This window comes from Buteo buteo, chromosome 30 (genome assembly GCF_964188355.1).
Source record: "Buteo buteo chromosome 30, bButBut1.hap1.1, whole genome shotgun sequence".
Classification (NCBI taxonomy): domain Eukaryota; kingdom Metazoa; phylum Chordata; class Aves; order Accipitriformes; family Accipitridae; genus Buteo; species Buteo buteo.
In genome coordinates this window covers 240234-261302 of record NC_134200.1, presented here as the reverse complement: position 1 = coordinate 261302, position 21069 = coordinate 240234, and the positions used below count along the sequence as shown (strand labels likewise).

The 21069-nt window shown below is 60.1% G+C and overlaps 2 protein-coding genes across 2 annotated transcripts in view; both read right to left on the bottom strand.

The window, feature by feature from the left end:
- The window catches only part of HUWE1 (HECT, UBA and WWE domain containing E3 ubiquitin protein ligase 1), a 43528-nt gene extending 27336 nt beyond the window's left edge, over positions 1 to 16192 (bottom strand). The window contains 34 exon segments of the mRNA XM_075018567.1: positions 38 to 160; positions 893 to 1123; positions 1680 to 1911; positions 1992 to 2114; positions 2876 to 3092; positions 3539 to 3757; positions 4662 to 4762; positions 5293 to 5426; positions 5519 to 5764; positions 6753 to 6929; positions 7038 to 7095; positions 7175 to 7386; positions 7478 to 7569; positions 7842 to 8019; positions 8110 to 8216; positions 8359 to 8439; positions 8542 to 8643; positions 8741 to 8869; positions 8951 to 9062; positions 9146 to 9286; positions 9384 to 9511; positions 9603 to 9753; positions 9839 to 9939; positions 10078 to 10177; positions 10286 to 10354; positions 10472 to 10519; positions 10624 to 10701; positions 12037 to 12099; positions 12198 to 12350; positions 12447 to 12653; positions 13978 to 14076; positions 14168 to 14241; positions 14984 to 15065; positions 16113 to 16192. Of these exon segments, the coding sequence (XP_074874668.1) occupies positions 38 to 160; positions 893 to 1123; positions 1680 to 1911; positions 1992 to 2114; positions 2876 to 3092; positions 3539 to 3757; positions 4662 to 4762; positions 5293 to 5426; positions 5519 to 5764; positions 6753 to 6929; positions 7038 to 7095; positions 7175 to 7386; positions 7478 to 7569; positions 7842 to 8019; positions 8110 to 8216; positions 8359 to 8439; positions 8542 to 8643; positions 8741 to 8869; positions 8951 to 9062; positions 9146 to 9286; positions 9384 to 9511; positions 9603 to 9753; positions 9839 to 9939; positions 10078 to 10177; positions 10286 to 10354; positions 10472 to 10519; positions 10624 to 10701; positions 12037 to 12099; positions 12198 to 12350; positions 12447 to 12653; positions 13978 to 14076; positions 14168 to 14212 (4257 nt within the window). The 5' untranslated portion in view covers positions 14213 to 14241; positions 14984 to 15065; positions 16113 to 16192.
- Positions 16193 to 17090: 898 nt separating this feature from the next.
- The window catches only part of PHF8 (PHD finger protein 8), a 9457-nt gene continuing 5478 nt past the window's right edge, over positions 17091 to 21069 (bottom strand). Inside the window, 11 exon segments of the mRNA XM_075018470.1 lie at positions 17091 to 18000; positions 18096 to 18265; positions 18267 to 18468; positions 19105 to 19214; positions 19534 to 19576; positions 19578 to 19630; positions 19722 to 19795; positions 19797 to 19959; positions 19962 to 19972; positions 20408 to 20520; positions 20799 to 20994. Coding sequence (XP_074874571.1) covers positions 17917 to 18000; positions 18096 to 18265; positions 18267 to 18468; positions 19105 to 19214; positions 19534 to 19576; positions 19578 to 19630; positions 19722 to 19795; positions 19797 to 19959; positions 19962 to 19972; positions 20408 to 20520; positions 20799 to 20994 — 1219 coding nt within the window. The 3' untranslated portion in view covers positions 17091 to 17916.

The following is a 21069-nucleotide window of genomic DNA, read 5'->3' as shown; positions in this document are numbered from 1 at the left end:
GGGGGGCTCCCCCCCACCCCCTGCCCCCCTTTCTTACCCGTACCACGCCCCCCATGAGGGGAGGAGGGTGGGTGAGGAGGTATTCGGTTGCTTGCTCCATGGTGTTGGTGTTGAGCAGAGCCTCCATGGCGTGCTCCCGCGAGAAACCCATGTCCATCAGCTGTGGCAGGGAGGTACAGAGAGGGGTTAGGGGGGACAAGAAAGGGTTTTGAGGGGACAAAAAGACAGTTTTAGGGACAAAAAGAGGGGTTTGGGGGACAAGAATGGGGTTAGAAAGAACTCAAAAAAGGTTTGAAGAAACCAGAAAACCATTTGGGAGAAGAAAGCAGAGAATTAAGAAGGACCAGAAAATGGGTTGGGGGGGGAAGAAGGGAATTTAGGAAGACGAAAATTGTTAGGGAGGATCCAAAGAAGGTTTGAGGGGACCACAAGGGGATTTTGGGGGGAGAAAAGAGGGTTTGATGGATCAGAAAACAATCGGGGGGGGATGAGAAAGGAGGTTGAGGAGATAAAAAAGGAGTTTGGGAGACAAGAAGAAGATTTTGGGAACCAGAAGATTGTTAGGGAAAATCCAAAGGAGGTATGAGGACCACAAGGGGATTTTGCGGAGAGAAAAAGGGATTTGAGGGATCAGGAGATTGTTGGGGGACCAGAAAGGAGTTTGGGAAGAGAAAAGAGTTTGAGAGCACAAAATGGGGATTAAGAAGGGCAGAAAAGGGATTTTGGGAGCAGGAAATGGATTTTGGAAACAAAAACAGTTATTAGGAAAAATCCAGAGAATATCTGGAAAAACCAATAACGCTTTTGAAAAACAAAGAAACAGCTTAGGAAAAACAAAACGAAATTTGGAGATCACCAACACCCCCCCAACCCACCATTCCCCAGTTCCCACCTGCTGCAGCTGCTGCTGGTTAACCTGCGGTTCTCTTCGGGGTCCCCCTTCCTCGCCCCCCGTTTCCTCCTCGCCCCGGGAGCCCTCCCGTTCCCGACCCAGGCGTTCCCGGATGAGCGGTTCTCCCCGTAGGATGTGACAGAGGATAGCCAACATGGATTCCGCCATCCGGCCTCCATACACCTTCAGCGGCCGCCGGTTCCACAGCTGCTTGATGCACGTGAACGCTGCCTGCAGGGACAAAGGATGAAAAAATTCGGGGTGAGCGGGGAGAAATCTGGGGGGGGACACCCCCTCAGTATTGGCTCTACATGCCCCATATCCCTCCCCGGCGTGCAAAGAATCCTCATGTCAACTGGGTGCGCTCTGCTTGCCACCCTCCCCCAAGTCCCCAGGGCTCCCTGTATCCCCCCTAAACGTGTCCCCAAGTCACCTCTGTGCCCCCCAAGTCCCCTCTGCACCCCCTCAAACCGCCTCCACAGCCCCTAAGTCCCTTCTGCATCTCCCAATCCCCCTCCACAGCCCCCCATCCCCATCTGCAGTCCCCTCTGCACCCCTCAGCAACCCCCAAGCCCCCTGCACCTTCCCCTCTGCAGCCCCCAGCCCCCCAAGTCCCTTCTCCAGCCCCCAAATCCCCTCTGCACCCCACTTTGCACCTCTCAAGCCCCCTCTGCTACCCCCAGCCCCATAAGTCCCTTCTCCATGCCTCAAGTCCCCTCCACAGCTCCCCAAAGTCCCTTCTGCACCCCCAAAGCTCCCTCCGCAGCCCCTCCGTCCCTATCCCCACCTTCTGGGTGACAACGAGAAACCGCAAGGCGCTGAAATGGGGTTGGCCGTGAGCGGGAGCTTTCGCCGGCAAAGCATGGGGCGATTCCAGTACCGTACTGGGGTTCACCATTTTCTCCACCAACATCAACCAAGCGTCCAAAAACTCCCCGGTACCGTCAGGTAAATCAGGGTGCTCCAATCCTTCCGCTACCGGCACTTTACCCCCCATTGATAGCGCCCAGTTGAAAGTTCTGGGTGATAGAAGTGTAAAATAAGAGAGATTAGAAGGGAGTCCCCAAATTTTTAGGGTGGGGTTTGGGGGTAGGCTTACTCGAAGAGGGCGTTGTGGCCGCCGGAGCAGAGGAATTTCTGCAGCATGAGGTGGTAGGGGAACTTGCGTTCATCGAAGAGCATGGGGGAGGTAAAGCCCACGGAGCAAATGAAGAAGGTTAGCCTAGGGAGAAAGAGGAGGGGATGGGGAGGGGTCAGGCTCCGCCTACTAGCAGTCTGGCCACGCCCACAAGGCCCCACCCCCAGGCCCCCCCCCCCCAGGCTGTGCGCTGCTCTTGCTTCTCAACTCTGGGATGCAGGACATACAAGCCCCGCCCATAGGCTACTAAGCCCCAGCCCCACCCAAGCCCCACCCCTGTCTTAGCTCCACCCCCTCCCCTTGACTCCACCCTAATCAAGCCCCACCCTTCTGTATAACTCCAGCCTAAACTCCACCCTCACCTGCAGCCCCACCCCTTCCCCTGAGCTCCACCCCATTCCAACCCCACCCCTTCCCCTTGGCCCCACCCCCAACACCCATCCTCAGACCCACCCCCCAGCCCCACCCTTCTCCTTTGGCTCCACCCCCAGCCCCCCCACCTTTCCCCTTGGCTCCACCCTCCCAGGCCCAATCCTTATCCTCATCCGCACCCCTCTCCCTTGGCTCCACCCCCAGCCCCACCCCTTCCCCTTTAGCTCCACCCCAAGCCCCCACACTCCCCCCTTGGCTCCACCCTGCCCCACCCCTTCCCCTTGGCTCCACCCCTAGCCCCACCCTTTCCCCTTTAGCTCCTCCCCACCCCTTCCCCTTTGGCTCCACCCCATTCCCCTTTAGCTCCACCCCTCAGCCTGACCCCTTGGCTCCACCCCAGCCCCACCCTTTCCCCTTGGCTCCACCCCCCTAGCCCCACCCTTTCCCCTTGGCTCCACGCCCTCGGAGCTCACCGGAACCGGGGGGTGGGGGTGTAGGGGGGGGGCTGCCAGCTCAACCCCTTGGTCAGCAGTTTGGTGAGGGCGGAGGCGGTGGCGCGGGCGGCCGGGGTGGGGGCGGGGGCGGCGGCGGCGGCGTGGTGGCTGCGGCGTTGCCGAACGGGCGAGCCCACGCAGAGCTTCACCAGGAGCCCAAAGAGCTCCGCCAGCGCCCGGCCCAGCCGCGACGAGGCTGCGGGGGGGGGGGGGAAGGAACGTGTCACGGTGTTAGCCATCTCCCCAAAATGGATGGGGACCCCAAATTCCAGCATCTAGCTCTCTAGGGGACCCCCACGTCCAGCACCTGAGACCCTGGGGACCCCAAAATCCAGCACCTGAGCCCCCTAGGGACCCCCACACCCAGCACCCAAGACCCTTGGGCCACCCCCTCAAGAAATACCCCAAAACCTGGGCTCTCCACCCCACCTTTTCAGGGACCCCCTACCCATACTCCCTCCTTTTTGGGGACCCCCACGTCCAAGCTACCCACCCCAAAACCACCCACATCGCCCATCCTCTCCCCACTCCCCTCAGCAATTCAAGAGGGCCCCCCCTCTGTTTTTCTTGGTGGGACCTCTCGCTGTTTTTTTTGGCCCCCCCCACCCCCCTGCTGGTTTTTGGGGGCCCCCCCGCCCTCACCAGAAAGCAGGGGTTTGATCTGTTTGATGCGGGCGGCCATGGCAGGGGTGATCTTGGCCTTGGCTTTGGGGTCGGCGGTGCTGGGTTCGTCCGTCTCCATGGGGGCCAGGGCTTCACTCTCCAACCCCATCCCCTCCAGTAACCCCTGGGCTGGGGGTGGGGGGGGGGGTTCGCTGCCCACCGCCCCCCCGCCGGGGCCTGGACCTTCCGCTTCGCCTTCTGGAAGGAGGCGGAGGGAAGGACGTGAGCACCCCTAAAGTGCTGCCAGCAGTCCCCTACAGATCCCCCTCAAAGACCCCTCCCAAGCTCTGCCATTCCCCCTAAAGACCCCCCTTCCCCTAAAGACCCCTTCCAGAGACCCCCCTTCCCCCTGAAGACCCCCCCCAAAGGCCCCCCTTCCCTCTAAAACCACCCAAAGACACCCCCAAATGCCTCCCCCTTCCCCTAAAGACCCCCCTCAAAGACCCCTCCCAAGCTCCCATTCCCCCAAAGACACCCCCAAAGACCCCCCTCTCTCTAACATCCCCAAATGCCTCCCCCTTCCCCTAAGAACCCCCCATTCCCCTAAAGACCCCCCAAACCCTCACCCAACCCTAAAGACCCCCCCTCCCCTAAAGACCCCCCCAAAGACCCCCCATTCCCCTAAAGATCCCCCCTTCTGCTATAGACCCCTCCCAAGCTCTCCCCATTCCCCCTAAAGGCCCCCCTTCCTTCTAAAGACCCCCGCTTTCCCTCTAAAGACACCCCAAAATGCCTCCCCCTTCCCCAGAACACTCCACAGAGACCCCCCTTATCCTAAAGACCTCCTCTTTATACTAGATACTCTTAAACACCTCCCCTTCTCAAGAGCCCCTCCCAAGACCCCCCCTTTCCCCTCAAGATACCCCCTAAAAAACTCCCTTTCCCCTACACCCCCCTTTCCCCAAAAGACCCCCCAAAACCTTCCCTTTCCCAAGAACCCCCTTCCCCTAAACCCCCCCAATCCCTCTTTTCTATTAAAAATCCCCATCTTCCATTAACGACATCCCCTTTTTCCATTAAAGACCCTGCCAAATACACCCCCCACCCCTATAAAACCCCCCCACATCCCTACAGACCCCCTCCCCACCCCCCCAAAACCTACCTGCCCTCTTGCCAGCCTGGGGGGGGCTGGGCGCTGCCTTCTCCTCCTTGGGCACCAGCTTCTGCATGTCAGCCTGCCCAAACTCACACCCCGGGGGGAGGCTGGAGGGGGAGGATGTGAAAATCGGGGGGGGGGTCACTGGGGTGCTCTATAGTTTGGCAGGGGAAGGGCTCCTCAGCACCCCCCCACCCCCTAAGAGCCCCCCCCGATATCCCATGTGGGAGCGGATGCCCCCCAGATCCTCCCCCAGTCGTCGTCCCCCAAGATGCTCCTCACCCCTCCCAAATACTCCCAAGATCCTCTTGAAACCCCCCAAATCTTATTGAAGCCCCCCCAAGATGCTCTTCAACCCCCCCAAGATCCTCTCCAGACCCCCAGATCCTCCCCAAATCCTCCTCAGTCCCCTAAAGTCCTCCGTGATCCCCCCAGATCCTCCCCAGCCCCCCCCGAAACTCATCAGCCCCCCCAAAATCCTCCTCACCTACCCAGGATGCTCCCCAGTACCCCCCCAGATCCTCCCCATTCCCCCTGGGTGCTCCCCATTACTCCCCAAACTCCTCCTTGACTCCCCCAAAGTCCTCCTCAACCCCCCTAGATCCTCCCCAGACCCCCCCGCCCCCCCCACCAATACCTATTAGGGGTACAAAGCGACAGCAGCACGGTGCTCTCCCACACCAAGGAACAGTAGAGCTGACTCAGTTTCCCCAAAACGCTCAATCCCAACTGCGATCCCCACTGGTTCACCGAAATTGCTCGGATTTCACTCTGGGGAACGAGAAAAAGATGATGACCCCCACCCCAAAATATGGGGGTGAGGGGGTGTCCCCCTTCCACGTGTCGTGTCCCGTCCTCTTTACCTGCCCCACACGACACGTGTGGACGAACATCATGATGTAAGCGTGAGCGGCGGTGAGGGCGTGAAGGAGGGGGGTGGCTTGCGCCGAGAGGGTGGCATCGGGGACGCTGCCGGCCCCCGCCAGCTCCCGCAAGAGCACCGACCCCCCCGGCGCCTCGATGGGACGGTGGAGGGGTTCCAGTGCCGACAGCACGGCTTCCAGCTGCAGCAAACCCTCCTGCAGCACCTTCGGCTCGTGAGACAGCGTCTGGGGGTGAAGAGAGGAGATAGAAAATTAGGGGGTTAATTAAGATTTGGGAAGAGAGAGTCTAAATCTGGTGAGGGGGAGAATCTAAATCTGGGAGGAGCAAATCAAAATCAGGAGGAGGAAACTAAAATTTGGAGAAAGAATCAAAACCTGAAGAAGAAAATTAAAACTGGAAGAAAGAATCAGAATTGGGGGCAAAATTAAAATTCGACAAAAAATTAAAATTCAAAGAAAAAATCAAAATCTGAACCAAAAATTAGAATTGATGGACAACTTACTATTAAAACAAAATCAAAATTGAGAACAAAAGAATTAAAATTTCAAGAACAAACTAAAATTTATTGGTGGGAATTCAAATTTATCGAGGGGAATCCGAATTTTTGGGGGAAGTAAAACGGTGGCTGGTGTCCCCAGGACAGCACCCAGCATCACCCCTACACTGGCATAGGCACACTGCCATCCCCCACCTGCTCCCTGTCAGCTTTTCAGGGTTCCCCCTAGACCCCCCCCGATGCCTTTCTGGGGTCTCCCCTAGACCCCCGTCAGCTTTTCGGGGTGCCCCCCTCAAGCCCCTGATGCCTTTTTTGGGGTCCCCCCCTAGACTCCTATCTGCTGTCTGGGGTCCTCTCCCAGAACCCTGTCACCTTTTAAGGGTCCCCCCAAAACCCCCACTGACCTTTTTGGGGTGCCCCCTCAGCGCCTTGTCACCTTTTTGGGGTCCCCTCAGACCCCCACTGCCCCTCACCGAGGTGAGGAACGCCAACAGCACCCTGCCAGCCCTCACCACCTCCTTCTTGCCATTTCAGAGTCCCCCCTAAACCTTTTTGGGGTCCCCCCAGACCCCCATCACCCCTCACTGAGGTGGGGGACAGCATCAGCGCCCTGCCAGCCCTCACCTACTCCCTGTCCCCGTTTCAGGGGCTGCCATCGTCCCTCCCAAAACTTTCTGGGGTCCCCCCCAGCACCCCAAAACTTTCTCCCCCCATACCAGGATAGATTTGCAGACTCCGGCTACGGCCTGACAAGCGGCGGAGGTGGGGAAGTCAACAGGAAGATTGGGGAGCCCCAAAATCGTGACAAGGGGACGCAACCCCCGTTGAGCCACGAATTCCTGGCAGTGATCGTCCGTTGTGTTGTTGCTGAGGATCGACTCCACGAATTTCATCTTTGGGGGGAGGAAATTTGGGGGTTCATGGGAGGAAATTGGGGTTTGGGGGGGTCCCCAAAATCCCAAAAACCCCCTAAGTGGGGGGTGAACCCTTTTTTTCCTCACCACATTGAGAATATAATCCATCAGGGGGATGGGGATGCGCTCCTCCGTGCCCACCACCCTAAAAATCAAAGACAGGGAAATGTCGAAGAGTGTCCAGCCCCTGAAAAACTCTTATTGCCCCCCCCGAAAATACTCACTGCTGACTGGGTTCGGTCTCGCTCTGTTGGGTAGCGCTGAAACTCTGCATGGCCTGAACTTCTTCCTCTTCCTCATCCTCGCTCGAAGCTTCTTCGGCAGCATGGGGGGAGCGAGGAGGGGGGGCTGCCGCTGTCCCATCTGCTTTTTGCATCGAGGGTTTCTGGCAAATGTATTTGGGATCCCGGCCCAAACTGCAAATCTCCTCTAAAAGCTGAAAAAAAAGGGACAGGGGAAACTAAAATTTTAGGAGGGGGGGCTCTTGGGGTGGTCCTGGTACCCCGAAAACGTCCCTCGTGTGTCACCTTGATGATGGCAGTGGTGGCGTCTGTCTTTAGGGTGGGTTGGTGCCGCATCAGCTCGTCCACGGCGCTGCCCAGGTTGGAGGCTGTGTCTCCTGTGGGGGTACAGAGGTTTTTTTTGGGGGGGGCCTCTTTGCTAGAAAACAGCAGCAGGGGGGTGGGAAGAGTTTCCCCAAAATAAACAGAAGCACCCCAGAAATAGTAAACAACCCCCCAAAAAAGTGTATTAACAGGCCGGCAGTGCGGCCCCGAAACAGCAGCGAGGTGCCTCTCCCAACGTCCTTTCTCGTACAAATGGGTCTCCCCCTCACAAAAATAAGAGCACCGCCCCCCCAAATAAAGGAAGACCCCCCCCACCGCAGCTCACCGAGGGGGTCGGAACTGCGTCGTCGTCGCATGGCGGGCAGGTAATCGGGGGAGAGCAGCACCTTGAAGAGGCGCTCGAAGGGTTGGCACTGAACGAAGGATTGCAGACCCCGGGCATTGAGACAAAGAGCGCTGAAAACGTTGGGTAACGAACCTAAAACCTCTCGAGTAGCTGGGACCTTAAAAACAAAGTAAGAAAAAGGAGAGTAGGAAACGTGGGGCAGCCCCACGGCGTGTGGGGAGAGGGTGTGGGGGATGCGTAAACTCACGTCTTTGATGAGGAGAGCGTGGAGCATGACGTCGGTGAGGCCGTTGTCCTGCAGGGAGGAGAGCAGCGAAGGCTCCTGGAACACGAAGACCGTCACCACCTCGGTCGCTGCGGCGGGAGGAGAGAGACGGGGGGCACTGAGGAGGGGGGGGGCGGGTGGATTGTTTTTTTGGGGGGGGGGGAAGGATCCCCACATCTTTTCCCACCCCCCCAAATTCCCCTTCTGTTGGGTTTTGGGGGCGAAGCTCACCCAGGAGGAAGAGCGAAGGGCCGTAATATTCGGCGTTGCTGATGATGTGCTTCAGGGAGGTGGGCAGCGAGCCGTCCATCACTTTTTTGGGGTGGGAGGGGGGCACAAAAAAAAGGGGGTGAGGGGGTGATGCCCCCCCTCTCCATTGTCCCCTGGGGATTAGGGACGTCGGGGGACACTCACCGTGGCGGATGCCGTCGGAGAAAGCGGGATCTTGGATGGCCTTTTTGAGGAAATTCAGCATGGATTTGAGCAAGGCGGCGCGTTGGGGGATGCATTGGACTCCTAAAGCCGGGGGGGGGGACACACATAGGCGTGAGCCCCCCCGGTGGTGTCTCCAACATCCTCCCTGCGGTGTCCCCAACGCCAGGGTGTCACCTACCACCGCGCGGGGAAGAGGCAGCGGCGGTGCTGGTGCTGGGCATGGCGGCGGCAGCGTTTGCCGGCGGCGCCGGATCCTGTCGGGTTTCGCTCGAAGGACCGGGGCTGCTCTCCATGGCCACGTCCGTCACTGTGGGGGTGACCGTGACGTCAGAGGAGTGACAAATGACATCGGGGAGGGTGACACTCCTTTTTCTGCCCTTTTCCTCACCCTCCATGTCTGTCTCCATCTCCTCGCCCTCGGGGAGGGTGGCGGCGGGGGGACGCTGCACCTTGGGCTTGATGACGAAGGGACACTCGCGACGGCACAGATCCACCTCGTGCTGTGGGGGGAAGGAGATCTTCAGCACCCCGAAAAGATCCTCAGCACCCCAAAATTAGGGGTGTGGGGGGATGGACGTGCTACCTCGAGGCGGTAGATGAAGATGGAGAGGCCGCTGTGTGACTGGAAGGCGGCCATGTCAAGGTTGGTGATGAGATCCACCACCCGCACGGCTCGGGTGACAAAGGTGATTTGATCCTGCTCATCCCCCAGGAACTTGATGACCTTTTTTTTGGGGGGAGGGGATAAAAAAAAAAGGGGGTGAAGGGATCCCCAAAATATTTAGGGACGCCCCCCACCCCTCCCGTGGCTTCATGCTCACCTTTAACAATGCTTCCATCATGCCGCAGGAGACCAAAGCTTCGCCGCCGGCGTCGTAGCTGGCCAAGTGGTAGAGGAAGGAGAAGAGAGCGGTGGCGAACTGGTGGGGATAGGGCTCCATGGAGGGGTCTGGGGGGGGTGGGCAGGAGGGTGTTAGGGTGGGTTAACCCCCCGCAAAATAATTTGGGGGATCCCCCCCTTGGGATTTCTGTGAACCCACCGATCATGGCTTGGATACAATTCCGGACTAACACGGGAAGAAAACCATGATAAGAAGCGGTGCCGGTACAATCGATGATGCTGCTGAGTTTTGGTGTTCGCTCCAGATGCACAATGGAGGTGAGGGTCCGCAAAGAAGCTGCCTTGATGTCCTGGGCGGGGGGGAGCACGGCGTGATGTGGGTTGTGTTTTGGGGGGGGCTGGGTGGCTTATTTTGGGGAGGGGGGAGCTCCTCACCATTAATTGCTTGTCAGTGATTTGGAGAACGTCCACCAATTCTTCAATGAGACCGTTGTACAAAATGCTGTTGGCTGACTCCTGCAAGGCGTTGGAATACACTGCAAAAAAAAAAAAAAGGGGGGGGTGTCACCCAAAAAAGCCCCCCAGACCCCCCCAAAACCAACCCCCCCCCCCCCCGATTAAAACAACTTTTCCATAATTAAAAACCGTTAATTAACACTAATTAATTCTCCTACCCAAAATGGAGATAGCGTGGAGCCGGGCTTGCACCGCTTGTAGTCGTTTCTTGTGGTTGGAGAAGCCATGGGCCAGGCGGATGTGAGTGAAAAGGAGCATCTAGATGGAAGCAGAAGAATTTGGGGGGGGTCACCGTGGTGTGTCACACCCCTCCCGAATCTGTGTGTGCCCACCCAAATTCCTCAGGTGCCCCCCCCGTTTTCTCACCTGCTTGTCTTTGGGGATGCTGTACATCTTGGTGAGGGACTCCATGATCTCCGAGGGGCTCTCTGAAATCTGGGGGGGGAACGGGGACGGGACGCAGAGAGAAAATGGGGGCACACAGAGAAAAACAGGGGTGCAGAAGGTGGGGGCCCCTCCAATTGATGCTGCGTCCCCCCCCAGCATGCTTACCTTGTCCAGCTGCTCGATGTGAATGTAGTGTAGGGTGGTGCTGGTGGCCTGTGGGGGGGTTGAAGGGGGGTTAGGGGGGGCCCTGATGTTTTGGGGGGCTCCCCCATGTCCCCAAATGTCTCCTGTGTCCCCAAATGTCCCCTGTCACTCACCCGCTTGTCCACCTTCACCTCGACGCCCGGCTCGGCGTAGAACTCAAAGTGGAGAGTGGTGGCGCTGGGGGGGTACTTCTGCGGTGGTGGGGGGACACACAGGGGTGAGTGGGGAGGGGACAGCGGTGTCCCCTCCCCTGGGTTGGGAACATGGGGGACATGGGAGGGGTGACAAGATCGGGGTTGGGGACACAAGAGGGGTGACACGACTAGATTTGGGGACACCAGGACATAAGAGGGGTGACAGAATCGGGCCCGGGGACACAAAGACACAAGAAGGGTGACAGAATCGGGACCAGGGACACAAGAAGGGTGACAGGATGGGGTTTGGGGACACCAGGACACAGGAAGGGTAACAGGATGGGGTTTGGGGACACCAGGACACAAGAAGGGTGACAAGATGGGGTTTGGGGACACCAGGACACAAGAAGAGTGACAGGATGGGGTTTGGGGACATGATAAGGGTGACACGACTAGGTTTGGGGACACCAGGATGTAACGGGGGTGACAAAATTGGGCCCAGGGACACAAGAAGGGTGACAGGATGAGATTTGAGGATACAAGAAGGGTGACAGGATCAGGTTTGGGGACACCAGGACACAAGAGGGGTGACAGGATCGGGTTTGGGGACACAAGAGGGGTGACACAATAAGGTCCAGGGACATGGGGACACAAGAGCAGTGACAGAATGGGACTGGGGGACCCCAGGACATGATAAGGGTGACAAAACGTTGTTGGGAGACCCTGGACATGACAGGGGACACCAGGATGCGATGAGGGGACACAAGATGGCATCGGGGGACCCTGGGACATGATGGGACACACACACACAAGACAGTGTTGGGGTCCCCAGGACACGAAAGAGGGAACACGACAGAGTGGGGGGACCTGAAAACACCTTGAGGGAACAAGGAACAGTGTTGGGGGACCCCAGAATCCAATGAGGGGAGATGGGACAGCGTTGGGGGACACTGAGGGGAAATGGGAGAGTGTTGGGGGACTCTAGGACGTGGGACAGTGTTGGGGACCCCAGGATGTGACAAAGGAGGACAAAATAGTGTCAGGGAACCCCAGGACACCCCAAGGAAACATGGAACAGCTCTGGGGGACCCCAGGATGGTGTGGGGGACCTTGAGGGGGCACAGGACAGCATTGGGGGGCCCTGGGACATAGGACAGTTTCGGGGACCCCACGACATGACAAAAGACGATGACAGGACACTGTTGGGGGACCCCAGGCCACCCTGAAGGGACACTAGGCAGCATCGGGGGACCCCAGAATGTGATAAAGACACATAAAACAGCATTAGGGAACCCCAGAACATGACAAGGGGACACAAGACAACATTGGAGACCACAGAATGTGACAGAAGGGAACAGGTCGGTTTTGGGGGACCCCAAGATTGAGGCTCACCAGCATGTGGAGGTCCCGACAGCACTCAGCCAACCCAAATCCATTCTCTTTTCCACCCCAACTCTGCGCGAGTGACAAAAGAACACAAAGATCAACCAGAACATCGAAGGGACGTTAAGAGACACCCCAAAAAAAGTTGGCGGGGACCCCCACCCTCTCACCTCAGCCAGGTGCTGAAGGCGGGAGAGGAGGGGGCTTCGTTTGTCAGACCCCAACCGGGTGATATAATTGGAACGTTTGCTGAAGACGTAGAGGAGATTGAGCACCGCCAACACCACTTGCATGTCCGAGGAGGCCAGCAGTGTCGTCAGGTGCTGCATGACACCAAACAACCCCCATCAGGTGACAAATACCATCTCTTAGAACTCCCCCAAATATATTTTTGGGGCTCCCCCCCCCCTCCCTGGTACCTCGATGGAGCTGTAAAGGTGACGGGAGAAGCTGTACTCGATGAGGAGAGCGGTGAAATTGAGGAGAGCCAGGAGAAGAGCTTTCAGCTGCTCTCGTTCTGGGCGGTCGCAGGCCAACATCCAGGACATGTTTTCCACCGGTCGACCCGCTTCCGCCAAGATTCCATCGAAACGATCCAGGAGATCCACCCAGTGGTACAGCTCGCACTGGGGAGGGAGGCGGGAATATTGGGGGGGCCATTGAATGACAAGCGGTGGTCCCCCGATATCTTGGAAGGGCAATGGAGAGACCTCCACCTCATTTTAAATCCCTACATGCAGTGGGTTGGGCCCCCATCACAATTCAAGGCAAGCAAATAGCCGCCTGTTTCCCCTCCTCAACATTTTGGGGGGCTAGAGAGGAATTGGGGTACCCACCCTTGGTGTTTTGGGGGGCTGGGGAGCACCTCCCTGCTGTTTTAAGGGGACTGAGGGGAAATTGGAGTGTTCCCCTGGAGCTCTGGGGCTCTGCAAGAGGAGGGGTTTGGAAGTACAACAGTCCCAGGACAGGGATGAAATTGGGGTGCTCCTTTTGGGGGGGCTAGGGGGGAATTGGGCTACACCCCCTTGGTGTTTTGGGGGGCTGGGGAGTGCTTCTCTGCTGTTTTAGGGGGGCTGAGTGCCTCCCCACAATTTTGGGGCTCCACAGCCAAATGGGTTCAGAGTTCCACCAGCCCAAGGCGGGGGGGGGGGGGCTGGAGGGAAATTGGGGTGCCTCTTTTAGGGGGGCTGCAGGGAAAGTGGGGTGCCCACTTGGTGTTTGGGGGGGGGCTGGAAAATGTCCTTTCACCGTTTTAGGGGGGCTGTGGGGAAACTGGGGTGCCCCCCTCGTAGTTTTGGGATCCACCAAAATGGATTTGGGGTCACAAAAGCTCAAGGGCAGTGGTGAAAATTGGGGTGCTCATTTTGGGGGAGAAGCTGTAGAGAAATTGGGGTACCCCTTTGGTATTTTGAGGTGCTGGGGAGTACCCCCCCTTTTTTTAGGGGAGCTGTGGGGAAATTGGGGTGTCTCTGCCATCTTAGGGGAGCTCTAGGAAAACTGGGGTGCCCCTCCACCATTTTGGAAAATGCTAAAGGAAAACTGGGGTGCTCCCCGCCATTTTGCGGGGGGCTATGGGGTGTCCCCATCATCTGGGGGGCTGCAGGGAATTTAGGGTGCCCCCCCCACTATTGTAGGACTCTACAGTGGTCCCAAGCTACACCAACCCAGGGGGGCAACGAGTTCTCCTTGGGTTTTGGGGGGCTCTTTAAAAAATAGGGTGCCCCCCACCATTTTGTGGGTGCTGTGAGCAAACTGGGGTGCTCCCCACCATTTTGGAAAGGGGACTCCAGAGACATTTCACCCACATCACCCCCACGGTTTGGGGACAAGCTCAGCATCACCCCAACAGCTTGGAGACAATCCCATGAGCCCCTTTGAATTTTGGGGGCCCCCCGACATTTTAGGGTCTCTCCTAATATTGGGGAGCCCCCCCACCCCCCCTTTTCGCACCTTCCCAATGTTCCATGTCTTGATCTGCTGCAGCTCGGCCAAGAGCTGCTCATCGCCGCACGCCTTCAGCTTCTCAATGAGGGCCCGGCAGTCGGCGGGCTGGGGACAGGGACACACTGTGTCACTTATTGTCCCCCCCCCTCGCTTCTCCCCCCTCCCCAAGTGTCCTCGCCCCCCCAACCCCCCTCACCGCCTCTGTGGGGGTTTTCTTCAGTTTCGTCCGATCCACTTTCATCTTGGGGGGGCCTTATCCTCACAATCCACCTGCGGGGTGACATCAAAACATGGGGGGGGTGACACTGCCACCGCTCCTCTGTTGTCCCCCCCCCCCGCCGCGGGTGACAGCCCCCCCCTCCCACAGGTGATAGGGACAGTGTTTCCCAACCTCCCCCTCCCCTCCTCTCGGCGTGGTTTGTGGTTTCGGCGGGACTCGGCGTCCCGGCAAGCGCCGCGGCGCCGGCCGATGACGTTGCGGCCACTGGCTGAACAATGAATGTGCAAAACCCCACGGCAGCGTGGGGGTGTCGGTCCCCCCCCCCCAATAAACACCCCATAATTAGCACCGCGAGGCTAATGAGGGGAAGCTAATTAGCAACCTAATTAAAGACGCGGTGACAGGGTTCGCCAGCGGCCCCCCCTCCGGTTGTGGCCCCCCCCTCCCCATGCTGCCGGCACGGCCGGTTTGGTGACGGTGACGCATCAAATTGGAGCAGGGGGGGGTGACCGTCGCCAGGGCGTCAGGACTGCCCCCACCCCGGGGGGGGTTTTGAGATGACCCCCCCTTAGAGAAGGAATGTTTTGGGGTGCTCCCCCCCAAAAGCTCCAGAAAAGCAGTGGCAGCAAAGTAACACGAGAGACCCGGATGTGTGACCCCCCCGTCCACAGCATCCCACTCCCTCATACCCCCCCCAGCATAGTCTCAAAGCCCCCGCCCCAAATTTTGGGGGGCCCCCCGAAAAAAATGGGGGGGGCCACAGTACAGAAAAAAGAAGGGGGGGGCCCTTACCGGGAATCACAGCCAGTCCATCCTCGGCCCGGCGCCGTCCCGGTTGCTCGCCGCGGGGTGAGGGGGAGGAAGCCAGGTGCTTCTGGAGAGGGGGGCAAAATTTGAGGGGGGATGAGGTCTTGGTTGGGGCGGGGGTGTTAAATGATGGGGAGACTCCGGGGGCCGGGGGGGCCTCTAAGTGATGGAGAGAAGACTCTAAGTGATGGACAGGGAGCACTAAGGGATGATGGGGGCCCCTAAATGGCAGGGGGGGCCTAAATTAAGAGGAGCTGAGGGAGGGACCTTACGTCCCAGGAAAGGGGCCCCCAAATCAAGGGGGGGGCCCTAAATTTTGGTGATTGGTGGAAGAGGGACCCCTAAACCACTACAGGGAACTGAAACACAGTTAAACTATAAGTGAGAGCGCCCTAAAAATCTGCAAGTTGCAAAAGAACCCCCTAAATCCTAGGGACCTGAAGAAGGAGGAGGCCTAAATCATGGAGGAGGCACCTAAATCCTGTGAAGCTAGAGAAAGTAGAATCCTAAATCACAAGGGGGGGGCCGAAATTAAGGGAAGCCCCGGGGGGGCCCTAAGTGGGTGGAACCTCTAAGGAGTACCCTAAATGCCAGGAAATCGCTGAGGGGGGGCCCTAAGTAATGAGAAGGTCTGAAGGGTGGGGGGCAAACCTACGGGGGGGGAACCTAAACCTATGAGAAGGAGGCCTAAACCTATGGGGGAGAGGCCTAAAATACCAATGGGCACCCTAAATCATGGGGAGGGGGAACTAAAACACCGAGGGGAACCCTAAAATGCTGGGAGGGGTCCTAAAAGACGGGGAGAGGCCTAAAGTATGGGGAGGAAGGATAAAAATACCGATGGGGACCCTCAATCATGAAGGGGAAGGGCTTAAAATATTGAAGGGGGGGGGCTAAATTAAGGGAAGCCGCGGAGGGGAGAGAACCTTAAGAGAGAGAAAAGGGCCCCTAAATCACGGGAGGCCGCTGGGGGGGGCGGGAGGGGGAGGGGCGGGCCCCGCATGACGGAGCCGGCCCTCCCTCCCCCCCCTTGAGGGCAACGGAGCCGTGGTTGAGCAGAGCCCCCCCCCCCCCCCACCCGCCCCGTTCCGTTCCCGCGCGGCCCTGCCGGTACCTGCTAAGGGAGGGGGGGTGGTGGAGAAACGGGGAGGAAAAAGGTTGGAGGGGAGGGGTCGGGGGGGGTGGGGGGGGGTCAGCACCGGGCCCGGCCGCCTCCTGCCGCCGCCGCCGCCATCTTACACAGAGCCCCCGAGCCGCGGCCCCGCCGAGATCCCGCGAGAGCGGCGAGTCCCGCGAGAACAGCGGCGGGAGGGAGGGGGGCGGGGCTATGCTAACTAAAAAAAAAAAAAAAAGGGGGCGGGGCCTTCCAATGGGAAGGCATGGGGGGAAGTCTCGCGAGAGGGCTGTGAGGGGAGAGGGCGGGGGGGGTGAAATCTCGCGAGAGTTCGTGAGGAGAGTGGGGGGGGAGGGTCTCTCACGGAGCCCGCCTCGTACCGGGAGGGGGGGGGGAGGGGGAGAACGGCTGGGCCTTGTGTCCCGTCCCCCCCCCCGCCTCAACGGCCCACCCCCCCCCCCCGTGGTTTCCCTCGCCGGTAACGGCATCCCCTCCACTCCCCCCCTCCCCACCTCACTCCGCCATCCCCCTCAAGCACCGGCACTCACCGGCGGGCTGAAGGGCGAGATCTCGCGAGGCGGCGGCGGCAGCGTTCTCGCCCCAAAGCCTCGCGAGAGTGAGACGGGGAAAGGACCGGGCCCGCCCCACCGGGAGATACCGGGAGAAGGAAGGGGAGGGGGTGAACGGAACCGTGCGGGGGGGAGTTGTGGGGGGGGGGGGGGTGGGAAGCGCGGCCGCTCCCTCAGCGGCGGTAACGGCGGCGGCGCGCGCGCGGCTCTCGCGAGAGCGCCGGCTGAGGGGAAGGCGAAATCTCGCGAGAGCTCCGGGGGGGGGGGAAGATCTCGCGAGATCTCAGCGGCGGGCGAGCCCCGCCCTTCTCCGAGATCTCGCGAGGCTTCGGCAGGAGCTCCCTTGAGCCGCGCGCAAGTGGGGGGGGGGGGCTGGTCACATGACTCCCCCGGACACCTGGGTCCTCTTTTAATTATTAATTAATCTGCCTTTTTTTTCTCTTTTTTTTTTATTCTAACAAATACAAAAGTGGGGGCGGGGCCGCGGCCTCCGGACACGCCTACAAAACCGGGGGCAGCCAATGGGAAGCGGCCCCACCCCCCGTCAATCAACCTGAAGACACGTGGGGGAGGGGGTAAAAAAAAAAAAATCCAGTGGGAACCAATCAGCAAAAGCTCCACTCCTTCTCCAGTCCGAGGGCGGGCCTGGCTCCTCCAATCACCTCCTCTCTTAGCGGCATCCAATGGGAAAGAAAGTCCTGCCCCCTCCGTCTCGGCGGCAACCAATGGGAAGGAGCGAGGAGCAGTTTCCCGCGGTGGGCGGGGCCTGGCGGCAGCCCCGCCCCTGCGTGGTCGTGGCCTGGTTGACACCTCGCGGTGGGTGTAGCCTCGCGTGGCCACACCCCCTCAGAGCAGCCGCTCTTCCCTGCACTGGGTGCAGGCGGAGCTCCGCCTGCGGTGGGGGGTGTGGTCTCCCCGTAAGCCACGCCCTCCCCGTGGGCGTGTCCCCACGTGGCCACACCCCCTCAGTTCAGCATCCATGGGTACAAAGCAGGCGGGGCTCCACCTGCGGGGGGAGGGCGTGGCCTGCCGCAAGCCACACCCCCACTGGGCAGCCCCACTCAAACCCAACCCTATGGGCGTGGCCCCACCTTAGCCACACCCCCTCCCTACACCAGCTCTCCCCTGCAGCGAATGCAGAGCCCAAAGGGGGTGGGGATGACAAGGGGGGTGTGGCCTGCCGCTGGCCCCACCCCCTTGTGGGCGTGGCCCGCCGCCAGCCCCGCCCCCCCTCTTCAGAGCAGCAGCTTCCCATTGCGATGGATCTTGAGGATCCGGCCCAGGCGCTGCTTGGCTGTCGCCAGCCCCTTTTTTGGGGCGTTTTCCTGCAAAAACGGGAGGGACCCGTTAAACCCCCCCCCATCCCCTGACACAGAGGGGAGGGTCCCCCCAAATCTCCCCCCCGCTCCTTAAACTTACCCTGGGCGGCGGCGGAGGAAGCGGGAGGGGGCCGGCGTTGGGTGAGGAAGACTCCGGGTGCCATCGGGGTGGGGGCTCGTCCCGGTTGGGCCACCCCAAAAACAGTCGCCCCCCCCGGACGAGCCGTATATTCGTGATCAGCCAAACTGGAGGGTAAGGCGGATCCGGTGGTGGGGGGGGGTCTGTTTCCGGTTCCCCCCCCCCAAGCTCAATTTCGGGGTCGCCTTCAGGTTCCCCTTCAGGTTCCGGCTCTGGTTCGGGGGGGTCATCTTCTTCTTCTTCTTCCTCTTCCTCCTCTTCAGGGGAGGGGGGCGAGGGGGGGGGCGGCGTTTGGTCGGGCCCTTCCTACGCTGCAGCTTGCGGTGCTCCTTTGGGGGAGGGGGGAAGGGGGGGGGGTCAAGGAGGGGGCACCCCTAAAACCAGCCCCTGCCTTGACTGACCTTAAGGAGCCCCCCAAAAAACCCTGACTGAGTCTATGTAGCCCCAAACTGCCCCCCAACTACCCCCCGAAACCCTTCATTGCCCCCAACACCCCTTAACTGACCCCCAAAACCCATTGACCCCAGAGACCCCCGAACTGCCCCTCAACTGCCCCCCAACACCCCCTAACTGCTCCCCAAAACCCCAACTGCCCCCCCAAAATACCCTGGCACCCCTTAGCTCCCCCTTGCACACCTTAAACACCCCCCAACAACCCTGTGGCACCCCCTAAATGCCCCCAACACCCCCCAGAACCCCTCAACTTGTCCCTGAACCCCTTAAGTGCCCCCCAAACCCCCCCTGAACCCCCTAAATGCCCCCCCCAAGACCCCCTGAACTGCTCAACAACCCCCTGAACCCCATAAATGCCCCATCACCTCCATAACCCCCCCAAAACCCCCTCCAAACCCCCCTTTAGCAGTCCCCCCACACCCCAATCCCCTGCCGTAACCCCACCCTGAGCCCCCCCAACCCCCCCCTTGCACCCCAAAATTCCCCCCTCACCCCAGCCCCCCAAATCTTACCTGCTGGGCCAGTTTGGCGGCAGCGGCCGCCAGCCCCGTCTCCACTGATGCCACCCGCGTCCCCTCCCGAACCGGGCGGCTCTGCCGGGGCAGCGTGGGGGTGACCCGGGCTGGAAAAAGGGGGGGGCACCCCAAAAATTTGGGGGTTCCTGGGTTAGTTTTGGACCCCCCCAAACCTCCTTGGGACCCCAAACTCTAGCCCCAGGTCCCCCCTCAAATCACACTCACACCCTCTGGGGACTCCCCAAAACACGCAGGGACCCCCCCAAAACCCCCAGCCCCCCTTCAAATCCCCCTCCAGATCCCCAAAACCCATTTCCAGCCTCCCCATAGCCCCTCCCCTGCCCTTAGGGCCCCCCCAAAAGCCATTCCCAGGCCTCCCCGTGATGCAATCTCCCGTCCCCCCCAAAAAAGGGGGGTACCCCCAACCTTTGGGGCTCCAGGGTGCATCATCGGTGACTTTCTTCTTTTTAAGGGAGCGATTTCAGAGCTGGGTCATCCTCATCCGACTCCAACGACGGATAAACTAGGGGGGGGGGGGGGGGCGAGAAAATAAGCAGGGGTTGGGGGGGGATAAATATTGGGGGGTCCCCCCACCATACCCCCCAAAAACTCACTGTATTCGGCGTCTTTAAAGCAAGCCCCCAAACTGTCTTGTTCGTCCATGCTGGCTTCATCCTCGCTGTCGGTACTTCGGGGGGCTGGGGGGGGACGCCGGGGACCCCCCGAAATTCCGGGACCTCCCCCCGATCAGGTCCTGAACCCCCAGACCACCAATTTGGGGGCCCAGGGGGGTCCCCGCTGGGAGATTGGCCATGCAGAGCATGCCTTGGATGGCTTCGCGGGTGCTGGGGAGGCGGGGGCCTCGCTGTTTTGGGGGGGGGGTTGGTTTTTGGGGGGCGCCAAGGATTGGGGGACCTCCAAAATCCCCAGACCCCCCTCAAAAGGCCCTTAAAGCCCCCAGGGACCCCCCCCAAATTCCCAATGTCCCCCTCAAAGACGGTTCCCAGCTCCTGGGGACCCCCAAAACCCAACCCCACCCAACAGCCCCCCCAAACCCCTTGGGGACCCCCAAATGCCAGCCCCCCCCCCAATAGCCTCCCCAAACCCCTGGGGACCCCCAAAACCAAACCCAAAGCCCTGGGGACCCCCCAAATCCCACAGGAATGTCCCTAAATCCCCCTCCACACCCCTTGGGGACCCCCAAAACCCAACACCAGCCCTCAAACGCTCCTCCACACTCCTTGGGGACCCCCAAAACCCCACCCCGGCCCCCCCAAACCCCCTGGGGACCCCCCCTCACCTAAGTTGGGGGTACTCTGAACCCCCCACTTGCCGACTGGCCTTCAGCAGGTCGAGGATGCCGGCCGCGCTCCCCCCTGCTCCCCCCTCCTCTTCCTCTGTCGTATAATCTTCCTGGGGGGAGCAGTACGGGGGGGGGGGTGAACCCCAAAACCCTCCCTGGCTCCCCCCCCTATACCCCAAAATATCTCTGGGACCCCACCCAGCACCCCCCAAGAGGCACCACTGGCTTCCCAACCACCCCCCCAGCACACCAAAACCGCTCTGGGACCCCCCCAGTGTTCCCCCAAAACCTCCCTTGCCCCCCCCAGCCCCCCAAAACCCCCCAGTACCCCCCCAAAACCCCCTTTGCCCCCCCCCCCAGTGCCCCCCCAATCCCCCCCCCCCAATACCTCGATATCGAAGTCGACCTCTCCCGGCTCCCGCACCCGGTTGGGGTCCGAGCAGGGTTTGGCGCGGGGGAGTTTTCGGGGGAGCCCTGGTGTGGGGGGGGGGGGAAATTTGGGGGGGGTCACAAAGGGGGAGGACACTCCCCAGCACCCCCAAAGTGGGATTTGGGGGGGGGTGTTAAAAGGGCATTTGGGGGGGCTTAAGAGAGGATGGGGAGGGCTAAGAGGTTTTGGGGTGATGGGGGTGATTTGGGGGTTATGGGGGGGCCCAAAT